Source organism: Magnolia sinica, chromosome 6, assembly GCF_029962835.1.
Source record: "Magnolia sinica isolate HGM2019 chromosome 6, MsV1, whole genome shotgun sequence".
Classification (NCBI taxonomy): Eukaryota; Viridiplantae; Streptophyta; class Magnoliopsida; order Magnoliales; family Magnoliaceae; genus Magnolia; species Magnolia sinica.
In genome coordinates, this window is record NC_080578.1 from 67669786 (window position 1) to 67684813 (window position 15028).

Below are 15028 nucleotides of genomic sequence, written 5' to 3' on the forward strand. Positions count from 1 at the left end.
CCTACTTAGTTGATGATGGAATGATGTCAGGTAAATTACTTTCCAAGGTTTGTCAAGAGAGCCCACAGCTACATGTGCCAACTCAGCACATGTGTGGGGGCAAAAAAAGCCTTGCATCAGATGGCCTGGACCAAAAAACAGGCTTGTCTACTCATCAGGTGGCCACATGAATGAAAACAATGGGGACGACAACATTCAACATTTTATGTGTGGCCTGTCTGATGCATTGTCCTGATTTTTGGGGCCAGGCCATGGATATGGCGTGCCATTCCTGATACACGGCTAAGTTGTTCCATGTGCTGGTATGATTGGCTTGTGACCAGATGTGATAGGTGCTTGTGGGCTTAATAGTATTGTTATTTATTTATTTATTTATTTATTATTATTATTATTATTATTATTATTTTGTTGCTACCTCTGAACTTAAAAGCAAATGATGACCTGATTTATCACGAGAGGTATCAAAATCCATTCTCTTTTATAATCTGGTGGAGTTAGTATACAATTCCTGATGCACAGTACCCTAACAGTGATCCAAACGGTTGGGATCATGGATATGCATGAGCCAAATAAACTTTCTTGTTGCAGCATGGAATGTATATGTCTGTTCATGGATATTGTAGCCAACCTCTTGACTGCGTTCTTGCCATTGCTAGCATGGAATCAAGCGAGTTGTGTCATTTCCAAGGGTTAAAATGGGTGCATCATGTATGGCATCGTCCATGACTGATGCCCTATCCATGTCGTATCATCCATGATCGATATCCTATACATATCAGACCATGTTCCCAAGATTTTCGGTTTTTTTTTTTTTTTTTTAATTAAGTCCCAAAAACCCACAATGGATTAAAATACGTTAACAAGCATTTATACATACCATCTCCTGTCAAGTTAAAAGGGCTTGGAATAGGTGGGAGGTGGTTGGTGCAACCGACTCGCATTTCGCACTGAAACGGATATATATTGGTTTTGGATGATACTTCAAACCTTGATAGTTTCTCTTGGCTGCATTTGGCTGAATGATTCGTTCCCTGGATTCTCTGATGCTCTGTAACGTTGTTTTGTCAATTGTGCCCTATATATATATATATATATATATACATATATTGCTCACAGACAACTAGTTGGACAAATTAAATTGCCAACTAGCTGTGTATTAAATAACAAAAAAAAATTATTATTCTATTGCAAGTAATATAACGCGTGAGTATTCATAATATCAAGTTTTATATAAGGATGATAGAAATTATATGTCAAAGATCTAGCCTATCCATCAACTAGGGCATACTAATTATATTTTATATGCTAAAAATTAATAAACGATCATCATCACTGAAGCCACACATATAAGTTGAATGTATACAGCAAGAATGGATTTCTATTAGCCCCGTTTTCTTGTAAATAAATATCACACCATTAATCATTTTTTTTAAAAAAAAATTATGTCCTTCACATGTTTAAAAATAATCCTATCTAATTAACTAATCAAATTTCTTATACAATTTGGTGCACCTCACAAATACATCACATGTGTGCAGCTTCCTAAGTCATCCCATTTTCTCTTGACATCCATTACCTAATTTACATACGAACTAATGTTAATAAATGCTCTCCTCAGTAGAGACGCTGCTCCACGTTGCTTGGCAAAATGAGTACCCAAATTGGGTGGGCCTCACTGTAGTGTTAAAGTGAAACCCTCCCCAACCATCAGGTAAGTCACCTCATGTTTGAGCAAGGGCAAAATCTGCCTATCTTTGTTTCAGTTGGGCCACACGATTGGAAAATTTTTATGGGAAAATCTCACCCTCTACACTGTTCCCTAAATGTGACTCACTTGAATCCCGTGTGAGCGTTATTTTTTAGCCTTTAAGGATATCTTTTAGCCTAAATGGGTGTAATAGATTTTACATACACATTATAGAAGGGTCCTGTAAAAATCGAGGGTGGACGTCTCTCTCCCAACCATTTTCCTTGGTGTGCCTCAATTGAATAACAGATCATCCTGATTTTTCGATAATTAGCCTACCATGGGATTACGAATATAATGGTCGGAGTTGATCTCACATACACATCAAGGTTTGGCCTAGTAAAATATGACTGTGCCTCCACACTGGTTACTAGAAAATAGTCTAGTACCAAGACAAGATCGATTCCTTCCAAGAAAAGATTGATGTCTTCCCGAACGGACTTAGATTGTGTAGCGTACCACACAACAGCATGGGCGTGTACAGAGGACACGGATTGGCTACGGACAGGTTAAGCAGCGAGAATGCTACTGAAGTTATGTCACCAAGTCCTGTGGGCCCTAGCATGATGTATGTTTTATATCCATGCCGTCCATCAATCTGGAGAGATCATTTTAGGGTAAGATCAAAAGAATGAGTCACATCCAAAGCTCCAGTGGACCCCACCACAGAAAACAGTTGGGAGAATGACGCTGCCACCATTAAAAACTTCTAAAGGTCACAAAAGTTATCGATCAAGCTGATATTTGTGTTTTCCCTTCTTTAATGTCTTTGTTAGCTTTTGAACAAGTTGGATCTCGAAGAAACATTATGGTGAGCCTTAAGAAAGTTTCAACGGTGGGCATCAATCTTCCCTCCTGTTTTATATGGTGGGGTCCACTAAAGCTTTGGATCCGACTCATTCTTTGGCTCATACTTTAAATTAATATCTCCAAATGAATGGACGTTGTGGATACAACACACATCATAGTGGGGTCCACAGAACTTGGTGACGTCACTTCAGTAGCGAGTCTCGCTACTCAACCTGTCAGTATCTAATCCACGTCCGTGTATAGATGGCAAAGAGCTGTGGGCCTCACCATGATGTATGTGTTCTATCCACGCCATCCATCCATTTTCTCATATTACTTGAAGGCATGGCCCCAAAACTGAGGCTGATCCAAAGCTCAAGTGAATCTCACCAAAAGAAACAGTGGGAACAATGATGCCCGGTGTTGACATCTTCCTAGGGCCCACCATGATGTTTATTTGCCATCCAACCTGTTCATAAGTCATACAGACCTGGATAAAGAAGGGAAAACACAAATATCAACTTGATCCAAAACTTCTGTGAATCCCAAGAAGTTTTTGAAGGTAGGCCTTCAATCCCCACTGTTTCTTGTGGTGTGGTCCACTTGAGTGTTGGATCTAATTCATTTTTGGGATCATTGACTAAAATGATTTGAAAATATGTATGGGCGGTGTGGATAAAACTAATAAATCATGTTGGGGCTGATTTTCAGTCCCTTGATGTAACATTGGGTGATCCACTTGATGGTGGAAATGGATTTCAAATTAACACCATAGCAAGGCCCATCTGAATCTCCAACCCTTTGTGACCTGAAATCACTCATCTCTCATGGTATTCATCTCCAACCCTGTGTGTGAGCATTTCTCTCTCTCTCTCTCTCTCTCTCTCTCTCTCTCTCTCTCTCTCTCTCTCTCTCTCTCCCTATATATATATATAGAGAGAGAGAGAGAGAGAGAGAGAGAGAGAGTCTTAAGTCCAATCAGTTGAACGTCCAACCACTTTAGTAACGGTAGTGCTAATTAATGTACCGTTAATTAATGTTAGTAATGGCCACAATCGAGGTGATAAGGTGGGCCCCACTATTGTGTTTAAGTGAAATCTAGCTTGTCCACCATGCTGTGCCATCCCTAAAATTAGCTACATCGGTGATTGAGGTGGACCATATATTATTGACAAAAGTTTACATGCCAACTCTCATCCTCCAAAACTGTAATAGTTGTGTGGCCAATCATGGCCGGCATCCCCTTTTCTAGGAGTGGGATTGCGTAAGTATCACAGCAACGCTACCATGTGCTGCTGGTAAAGCTCAGTGGGCCCCACCATGATGTGTGTGTTTTATCAACACTGTCCGTCCAAGAAGTTTTTAATGGTATGCGTGTTCAATCACTACTGTTTTCCTATGGTGACACTGTCCGTCCAATAAGTTTTTAATGGTGGGCGTTAGATCACTACTGTTTCCTATGGTCTAGTACGCATGAGATTTGTATAAAATACAGAAACTTTATGGGAAGCTCACCCTAGCATTTGATGTGGCCCACCATGATGCGTATCTGAGATCCACTCCAACCATTAGATATGTAATACCAATACCGCCTTAGGCTTAAGGCCAAAAAGTTAGAATAATCTATGATTTAGGTGGGCCACACTAACAGAAATAATTGAGAGAGAGAGATGACCACCCTTAACTTTTTGGGGCCATAAAAGTTTTAGATCAAGCTGATATTTGTGTGGTCCCTTCATCCGAGTCTGTGTGATCTCATTAGCAGGTTGGATGGCAACTAAACAATTCCCGTGGCCCCAACAAGTTTTTGATAGTGGGCATTCAATCACCACTCTTTACTATAGGGTGGTTCACATGAGATTTGGATTTGCTTCAGTTTTGGGATCATGCCCTAGGATGAGCTGTCAAAACAGATATATAAAGCGCATCTCTCTCTCTCCCTGCCCCATTTATATGGAAATTAAATGTACTAAAATCCAGCTCCAAATGAACGGCATCCAAAGCAGTTGGACGTGAGGGGTATAGTCAAACCAGAAGGTAAGGTAGGACCTGACCTAACCATTTTGACATTAGAGAACCCCTGTTTACAACCGAGGTACTTAGCAAGGCTTTTTGTGCTTTATCAAGCTCCTTGCCACCAGCCCTTTATGAAGTTTTCCAAGCTTTGTGGTGAATGGGTCATTCGGAAGGTAAAGGGCTTGGACATATTATGAAAACTGCCCGAGCCATGCTTCAAGTAACATGTACCTTTGAAAACAAAAGCGCTCCATGCCCCATACTTGCTCATTATTTATTCATCTGCAGGGTGTGTTTGGTTGCACCTAATTTTAATTCTTTTATGAATCATGAAATTTCACTATATTTCTGGCAATCAAACGTACCCATTTAATGTTACTATATATATATATATATATATATATATATATATATAAACTAAATTTCAAGTCCAGCAGGTTAGACCATAAATATAGGATCTACCCAGCAAATAATAACTTTCAACTTTTCATGCGTGTGCAATGTCCAACCGCAAAGAGCAGCCACATCCACTCACCGATTGTACCACACTTGTAGTTGTGATTTATCAATGGCTAGACATGATTTTCCATGGTGTGACCCACCTAATGAGCGGAAGTTGGGTAGAGTGAAAATTATGGATATGATTCTCATTTATTAATACTCCAAATATTCTTAACTTAGCAGATATGATTCTCATTTATTATTACTCCAAACATTTTACTTTTGGTCTCATGAGTAGGGGCGAAAATATAAAATGGGCTGGGGGTAGGCCAGGCCCATCTTTCTTTGGTAATGAGACTCAAATGCTTCTTTCATTCTTTTTTTATCTTTTTTTCTTTTTCTGGGCATGGGCATGAATTTTTTAAGGCCCAGTATTCATATGGCCTAGAGGCCTCAACAAATTTACAGCCCAGCCCGACCCAAACACCCTTAACACTGCCATGATCCTCGGTTTGCAGGTTGGGCCCATGCATTTAGTCCAAGTACTAGCTTGAACAAATGCTCATCCAAACCACTTATCCGGTGATGCCGCCGCCCCCCAACAGACGTGCACTGAAAATCTCCCATAGTGGAAGATCATGTCCCTTTGATCCTTGGCTTTCTTTTGTTGAATGTAACTCCATGGTACTTCACTTAAACCAACGATTTGTAGGCCACCGATCAGAGGTTTAGCATCCTTCAATAAATTGCTCATACCAGAGAACACAGCAACACACAAGATAAGCTACAGGAGACAATGGAGAAAGTCCACATTACACTCATAATCAAAAAACAATCTCACACCCTCAGAACTCCAATGATACATATATTAATAGCATTGCAAAACAAACAATGGAGAACCGGCTCTAACTGCCAAGCAGGGCATCAATGAACCCCTCATGCGTGTTGCACCATCAGATTCTGATTTTGCTTGGATGCACCTGTACTGAGATTTCAAATGGGTGAATCCATGTTTATCATCAAAACCGGAATGGCTCATCTGGCCAGCCTGTCAGTATCTTCTTGGCATGCAATACTCTTCTATGGAACCCTGATATGGACCCTTCACCAGGTGCAGCTTGATCTCATAAAGCTTTGGCCACCATTTTCCTGTCACTGTGGACAACATCAAAGCAAGGTAGGAAGTCATCAGTCCTCAAGTTATAAATTTCAGTGTGGGCACGTGGAGTGAGAAGAAAAGGTCCTTCCACATGGATGTCAACTTCTGTTAGCCTATCAAGGGGATGGACTGCAAACCTCAAGCGGGCATCGACGGTAAATGCATTTCCCATTTTGGACTACCATGTGAACTTCTATGATGACCAATGACCATTAAAAAATACTTTGATGGTCTGGCAGGAATTATCATGCGCAACTTGTCTATAATTTTCATTTTTTTTCCTCATTCATCCTTGGTTCTCTATTTTCCTTATTTTCAGATTTCTTAATTAAAAGGAAATAGCAAGAGGCTCGTATCCAACGAGTCAGACCAAATAAAACAATTTTTTGACCTTCGGAAATGAATATATCATCTAATCATGAAGCACTTTCAAAGGAAAATCTGTCTCTGTCTACAGAAAAATCTAATTTTAAGTTAATTAGATGATACACATTTCTCCTGGTCCATCAGCAATTAAGAGCATTTAGGAGAAAAAAATGTAATACCATTAAATCTATCCAGAAAGGTGAAAGTATCCTTAGACCGGGATGACATCAAGAAAGAAATTTTGGTTTTCTTTGAAGAGCTATATTCAGATGAGAGCACCCAAATACCTGACTTGGACAATATAGCATTTGGCACAATTCCAGCTGATAAGGATGGACTGGGTTGGAAGGTATTTCGAAGAGAGATGTGGACGATGTGATCATGGAATTGGAGAGTGATAAAGCAGTGGGCCACGTGGTTTCTCATTCACTTCTTACCAAAGATGTTGGAGCATCATTAAGGATGCCTTTATGGAAGTCATGAAGGAATTTCACAGACGCGTGAAACCAAAGAATGGGAGGAATGCCATTTCTATCATAATTAATGACACAACCATTACCCTGTTAACCATGTTGGAAGAGCTTACAAGATTGAGGCCAATCCCTTGGCAAGTTGATTAAAAAAGGTTTGAGATTCATTGGATATTAGATGAAATTCTCATAGCCTGCAATCGAGTTTATTGGTTATTTGTTGATACATGTTTCCTGGGATGGGTTTTAGCCAAAGGTGGTGAAAATGGATGAAAAAATGTACACCCACAGCCTCCATCCGACAGTGGAAAGAGTGGATTGGAGGGGAAGGATCACCCAAGTCACATGGCTTACTTCTTCCATTTTGGGACTGAAAATTAAAAGATCGTAAAAATTCCCAAGAGATTTTCTTTTGACGGAAAGGGGGAGTAAGCATCATCCAGTCAACGGAAATTGGTCCAAAAACTTAAACTGAAAGGGGGCATTAAGATTGCCCTCTGAAAGTACAAAATTGGGTGGTGCTTGGGAAGAAGTGGTGCTGGTGCCCCTTTGCTGTCGAAATGGAAGCATTGTGGAGAAGAGCCATCCCCACAAAGTATCAGGTTTGGGGTATGGTTCAGGTGGCGTCAGAAGGAGAAATGCAACCATTGTTTGGAAACCATTTGTTGCTTGGGGGCTGAAAAATAAATAAAAAGTAAAAATTACAGAAGAACATTCCAAAAGGGGGTAAAATTGCGTGTGCGTGTGTTGGGGGGGATTGGATACGATTCATTTTTGGGAAGATGTTTGTGTGCGATGATTGGGATCAGAACCTTTGGCATCTATGCTACAGATTTTTATAGCACGGCCATAGCAAAAGAAAGCCTAGTGAAGGATTTCTACAAATTCTTGGGTGGCAAATACTTGATAAAATAGAAGGTTATGTAAGATATATGTGATGCTATGGGAAGTGCACCTCCCTTTATCAAGCTTTTGAAAATTGGGGTTGGAGGGTATATTGACCAAACTCAAACAGATACAATAAACCCCGTTCAGCATGATTTCTTTTCTTTCTTTTTTTCCTTTTTTTTTTTAATTTACTCACTAAGAAAATTTAGAAAAGATCAGAAAAAAAATAAAATAAAATTGGGAACACAAGAATCTGTCGTTTATTTGTTTTTTGTTTTTTTTTTTTTTGGACATTATTTTGTGGTGTATAGGACCATTCTTTGGTAAGAATGTTAGTTGTTGGCAGCTTGTGGGAATTAGTTCTTTTGGCCAATCATTGATTTTTACCATGAGGGGGCTCTGTTAACTGAACATCATAGGGATTACCACAAATGTGTTTCCAAAAAAGTCACCATGAATGGCTCCAAAATTCAAAATATTATGACTATAACCACAAATAACGTGAGTGATATAAAGAAAAACATACTGTTATAAGTAATTATATGCTTGTTATCCCAACTTAATCAAGGGGCCCAACCCCACCCCACACCCCCTTAATATGCAAAATTCGATTTGATATAATCATATTATGACCATGACAACTAAATGAGTTCCTCGCCACTTCAATTCACAAAATCACACTCAAATCTTGTGTTTTGATACCAAAATAAGCCTAGATCTAGTACAAAATGAGCTCCTAGCCTTCCTCTACACTTAACTGAAGAAAATACCAAAAAAAAAAAAAAAAACTGAGGAAAATTTGAAAATAAAACTAAAAAAATGACCTGCTATGCTCAGGGGCATATCGGTATGCCAGGGTTTGATACTCCAACCAGTTCTTAAAGTGAGCCACTCACCATCGTATCAAGTAGCGTACCGGTGAATATGGATATGTGACACACCCATATCAACCAATACAAAATGGATATTTGGAACCATGATCTTACATTAAGGGGAGATAGGAGGGTTTGTGAAAAACAACAAGCAACGATTTCTCTTTGAAATATTCTTCGAAAGCCTTCCGAATAGTGGAGGCGATCCTACCTTGTTGAAGGTGTGTGAAAAAGGAGAGCCACCTGTGTGGAAGCATCTTTTTTTTTTTTTTTTTTTTGATAAGGGTGGTGAACAAGTCCCTACACTCAATAATTTGGAGAAGCAAGACACCAAATGCCCAGCCTTTGCTTTGTGTAAAGAAGCGGAGGAAACTGTAGTGCATCTTTTTATTACATGCGTGGGACAAGGAAATTTTGGTATTATTTTACTCACATCTTTTGTCTTAATTGGGTATTCTATAGCTCGGTGGCAAAGACTTATAAGATGGATATTGTGGCTTTTAAAGAAAGGGGAACAACTTTTTGGAAGACTCTTCCCTTAACACAATCCTTTTGGGTGTTTGAAAGGAATGGAATGAGAGAATTTCAATAACTGTGAGGTTTCCATTGAAAGGCTTATCAACAGAATTATTTTCTCTATTATCATCAACTGGGCTCTTGTTAGAAAAAACCTTCATTGTCATAGTTGCATGAAGTGTAAATTGAAGTGGCAACAAATTCGGATGCGGGAGTGGGGAAGTCTGTTTCAAAGTGTTACCAAGTATAAACAACAAGGAAGCAAGAGTCCAAAGTGCGCTTCGAAGGAGTACACCTAGTTAGAAGAATCATGCAACTAATTTTCTTTGGGACGGTTGTTCTGAATAGTAAAAGCACAAAAGGAAAAGAAAAACGATCTACGTGGAAGCTGCCTCTTTTATTGTTCCTTTATGGTGAATTTGGGACCATCAATCGAAAGTATCATTAGAAATGATAAAGGGTGACTGTATCCAAATTGTCTTTGGAAGCATCCGTTAGGGGGCTAACATAGCTGAGGCAAAAGCTATTAGGGTCTCAAATTTATTTCAGGTGCCAGCAAAGCATAATTGTGTAAAGGGAATCGATGATTGTCAATGAATGCACATGCAAGTGGTTAAAACGTTGGAGGCTTTGTACATTTTCAGTTAAATTAGGGAGCTCTCTTCTTATTTAAATATCTAAGTTAATCATGTATGTATTCACTTGTGAAGGAAGGAACGGGCCTCAGCACCAATCTTTTATCCTAGCAAAAGGTAGACCCCCACTTAGCTTGTCACTTTTCCTTAGGTTGGTGGCCAGCCTTTGTACCTTATTCTCCCTTTTAAGAGAACTATAACGAGAACTATTCCTATAGGATGGGCAGTGAATTGGAATGGAATGGAATGGATTCATGTGTCAAATATGAATAATGATAGAGTTAAGGTGGGTTCCTTCATATTAATTTTAATCAATACAATAACAAAACACCCAAGTCTTTTCATTGGAGTGACAATTGCAGGATCAGTCCTTCAAGCATTTTCTTTCCCAAGCATAGAAAGCCATTGTAGGTTGATCCAGTGCCTCTAGAGGCATAGAAGATGCCCTACCTACATGTCGTTATAGGAAAGATGATGTAATGCAATGTACTCATATAATGTTAGTGTGTGGGTGTGTTGTGTACACAGTCTTTTTGTGCTCCTCAGGAGTATATAAAGGTGCTCTGTAGTAATATAACAAAAGGTGTGTTAGGGTTTTGGTTCTCTAACACACAAGGGACTCTTTCCAAAACTATCTACTCTCTCCTTCTTCCTTCACTTTGTTCTAATTTCTTCTTCCTTCCTCTTTCCAAACCTCTCAAATCGACTTGGTATCAGAACAAGGAACTTCATGTTGACTGGTGCTACAAGTTTCTGCTAACATCAACAACCGTACGGCTGACGTCAGTTGTTATACAATCTGTATGACTCCGTTTTGATCAAGAAGAACACGGTTTAATAGCTCTTGAATTTAGAAGAATTACGGTGATTTTTACGAGATTTTTAGAGCCCATTTAAGGTATGTTTTCCTCATTTTTCTCCTCCAGCAAAAAACCCCAAATCCCGAATTTTCTTCGATTTCTCACAAATCGATAGCTATTTTCTTGGATTCTCCTCACATGTTGGATCGGATTAGCTGTGTTTGACTCATCATGGAGTTGTTTTTGAGAGAGGAAGTGATTTGAGGATGTTGTGGAGCAAACAGAGGGTCAACTGTACCCTTTTTAGGTCCTTGGGGGTTTTGATTGGACACCAGAACTCACGGTGTATGTGCTTATGGCTGAATGTCATGTGTAGGGCAGTGTTTGTGCTAAGTTTGAGCTTTTTGTGACTCTTGTGGTTGTGTTGCTTCTTCTTCGCCATTTCTGGACCCTCAGACTATCATCTGGAAATATGTTTCTATAGATTTTTTTATTGTTTCTACCTTGTGGTCCTCTCTCGTAGTTGTTTTTCTCTTGGGTTCTTGTGTGTGAACCCTTATGGAGGACAAGACGTCTTCAAGATCTAGTGTGGAACCTTCAGAATCACATCCATTGTTAATCAAAACCGTAAAGTAGAATGGTAACAACTACTTGCAGTGGGCACAATCTGTAAAGTTGTTTTTTAGGAGGAAAAGACAGACTGTCGTATATACTTGACGAAGCTCCAGATTCTATAGATGTGAATTTCAAGTCTTAGACAAAGGAAAACAACCAAGTCATGGCTTGACTGCTTAATAGTATGGAACCAACTATGAGTAATTCCGTTATGTTTCCAACCTCAGCTAACAAGATATGGGATACTCTCCATGACATGTACTCAGAAACTCAGAATATATCACGGATATTCACATTGATCTCAGACATTGGAAGGTTTCAATAAGACTCAAGATCCCTGGAGGAGTACTTCTTTGCTCTTCGGGGTATGTGGGATGAGTTGGACCTATATCATCCCCTTCCCTCTAATTGTACAATTGATTATGAGCATGTATGGAAGCAGCGTGAAGAGAGCAAAATTATGCACTTCCTTTCTGGTCTCAACTCGTATCATGGTGGTCGGAGATAAATTATCGTCATAGATCCTCTTCCTTCCCTACATCATTCGCTTCTCCCTTTGTCTCATTGGATCGATCTATGTATGTTGTTGGATATCGGTTTTCATTTAGCCATAATTCTAGAATTCCTACATGGGGTACTCAAGGACATGGACATGATTATGGATCGAGCACTCGAGGCAAATGTCGTGATGTTGAATGTGGAGGACGTATAGTTGTGACCGTGGTGGACTAGGATGTGGTCGTGATGGACCTCGTTATTGCACTCACTGTGGGGGTACCAACCAATTTGTTGATCGTTGTTTGGATCTTGTTGGTCACCCATCTTGGGCAGGTGTGTCATTGGCCGATAGTGCCTCCACCAGCTCCGAGAAGTCTTCAGGACCGACGATAGTAGAGAAGTCTACCTCTAAGTGATTCCGTTCTCATCTAGTGAGGCCTATGATGCCTTGATGCACCTGCATGTACATGAGCTCCTTGACACTTTCAGAGCCTCTATAGCCCAGTCATGTACTGCCCTCCATGTAGCCTCTCCTTCTCCTTCCCGAGTCATTGACTTTGGAGCTACCTCTCACATGACTAGTTAGGTCTTATCTGTTTACCTCTTATTTCCCTTTTATTCAGACATAATCTGTTACAATTGCTGATGGAAACCAAACTCCTGTATCTGGATCGGGTTGCATCACACTCTCCTACTATGCGCTTGTCCTCAATTTTGCATATACCTAGCTTCCCCCTCAATCTATTACCTATAAGCCCTCTTACAAAATCCTTGAATTGTTCAGTAACTTGCTTTCCCTCTCATTGTGTGTTTCAAGACCCCTAGACGAAGCGGATGATTGGTGGGGGCCATGAGCGTGGAGGAATTTATTTATTATTATTTTTTTTATGATCACCTACAATAGCATCTAGTGTCTTGTCCTTAGATAAGGAGTCAAGTGTTTCGATGGCATTGCCATTTAAGGCATCCATCCTAGTATAGGTTAAAACTTTTGTTCCCTTCCATATTTGTATCAAAACATTTAACCTGTGAAGCTTGTGAGTTCTCCAAACATCACTGGGTTGTGTTTCCTCCTAGTTTATCTGAGAGGAAAACCATCCCATTCGAGTAAGTTCACTTGGATGTTTGGGGTCATGCCGCTGTTACTTCTCTTTTTGGATATCAATACTTTATTACGTTTCTTGATGATTGCACATGGATGACCTTGGTTTATCTTCTCAAATCCAAGCATGAAGTTTTTGATATGTTTAAGCTTTTTTACAATGAAGTGGATAACCAATTTTAATGCCCCATCAAAGTTTTACATTCTGACAATGGGAGCGAATATATGTTGAATGTTTTTTTAGCTTTCTTACAGGATCATGATATCTTGTCTCAGACATCATGTCCACAAACTCCTCATCAAAACGACATAGCTAAGGGCTAAGACAAAGAATCGTCACCTCCTTGAAGTTCCTCGTGCCCTCCTCCTTGGTATGAATCTTCCAAAACGATTATAGGATTAACACAATGGGCTGCACAAGGGGTCCAAAATAAACGACGCCTCTTCTCCAAGAAGACGATGACCAACATCTACGTACAAGGCTGCATTGTCTGTAATTACCTGGACAACGTATTCCTCCCCTACTTCCTTAACTACACTATCTAGTAAATTAAATAAGTAATCTGTAGTATGAGAATTGCTCGATACATCCACAGACTTTAAGAACGTTGTCCCAGTTGGACAATTCACCAGAATGTTTATGAGAGACTGACCAGATTTATCGGTCCATCGGTCGGCCATGTGTGAACCAACCATATATTTTCCACAATTCCTTATATTCGACTATAAAATATCATGCATAATCAACCTCAACTTCTAGGCATGCCTCTCTCATTTCATGATATGAAGGAGGTTTAAGCCCATATTCAAATTGACCTATTGCCTCAAGCATAACTTTGAAGCTTTTCATTTTAACTGTGTTGAAGGCAATACTAGCTAGGTAAAACCACTTAGCGATATGTTGAATAGTGGTTTTCCTATCTTTTTGTTTGTACCTATTTTCTAAAGTTATTTGAGCCAACCCTTTGGTAGACCACATCCTCAGGGTGTGGTCTACACCATCTATCCATAGGCTCATGCCCATGAGTTCTTTTCAAGGCTGGTGGTAGTCTAGACTGGCCTGTCGACGTATGGGGGCTATGGCTAGCTTCATGTACATCAACTACATTTATATCCTCGTATGCATCTTGTTCCATAAATTCCTCTTCACGTAGGGCACTATCACATCTCTTTTTCGATTATTTATCCATATACTCCATGATCTCCCTTCAAATTTCTAGAGTGATTTGTCACATGCACTTGCATTTGACCTTGGTGTATGACCAAGGTATTGCTTATGCCGCTCAATGCCACCAGAACCTGCATAACTTACATCCTATGTGAGTCTTATCCGAAGCACTACGATAATACCCATACTACCAACTTGGGTCATTCGACTTGGGTTTCAAAGAGGAAGATTGGGAAGAAAACATGGTGTATTGATTCTTCTTGTTATAACTTGTAAAAACTAAAAACTAAAGACTTAAAGAGATTGGAGACAGAGAGGGACAGGTAGAGAGGGAAAGAGAGAAAATAGAGATAGAGAGAGGGAGTTACACTTACACACTAAGTAGGGGAGAGATAGAGATAGAGAGAGAGAGAGTTACACAATTACACAAAAAAAAAAAGTTTGAATATAAAATTCTTCAATCTTGTCTTGAATCTTGTAGTTGTAGACTTGTAGTCTTGTAAAATAAAGATTCTTGCACTCTTTGAACTCTTGCTTGATTCTTGAAAGTTGAATCTTATCTTGTAACTTGTATGTTGTAAAAATAAAAAATGTCTTGACTCTTAAGTCTTGAATGTACAGAAAGAGAGAGAGAAAGATATAGAAATGTAGAATAGATTCAAATTTTAATAGAAATGAATGTATAGATTGTAGAGAATGAGAATGAATGAATGTGGATTGTAGAAATGATGAGATTAAAGAGATATAGAAATGGGAATGAATGAATGTAGATTGTAGAAATGAGAATTTAGAGATTAAAGAGATATAGAAATGAGAATGAATGAATGTAAACTGTAGAGAATTTAGAGATTAAAGAATGTAAAATGTAGAGGTAGAGAGAGAATGTAATATAATATCTAGTATCTAGAGAATGAATGTGATAAGAGAAAGTAGAAAATGAAATAAG

General features: G+C 39.3%; 1 protein-coding gene across 8 annotated transcripts in view; it reads right to left on the reverse strand.

Annotated features, from left to right (window-relative positions):
- Positions 1 to 5782: 5782 nt before the first annotated feature.
- The window catches only part of LOC131248829 (glutaminyl-peptide cyclotransferase), a 59643-nt gene continuing 50397 nt past the window's right edge, over positions 5783 to 15028 (reverse strand). For all 8 annotated transcript variants that reach the window (XM_058249303.1, XM_058249300.1, XM_058249301.1 and 5 more), the window contains one exon: positions 5783 to 6148. In XM_058249303.1, the coding sequence (XP_058105286.1) occupies positions 6146 to 6148 (3 nt within the window). In that variant the 3' untranslated portion in view covers positions 5783 to 6145. The remainder of the gene's footprint in view (positions 6149 to 15028) is intronic.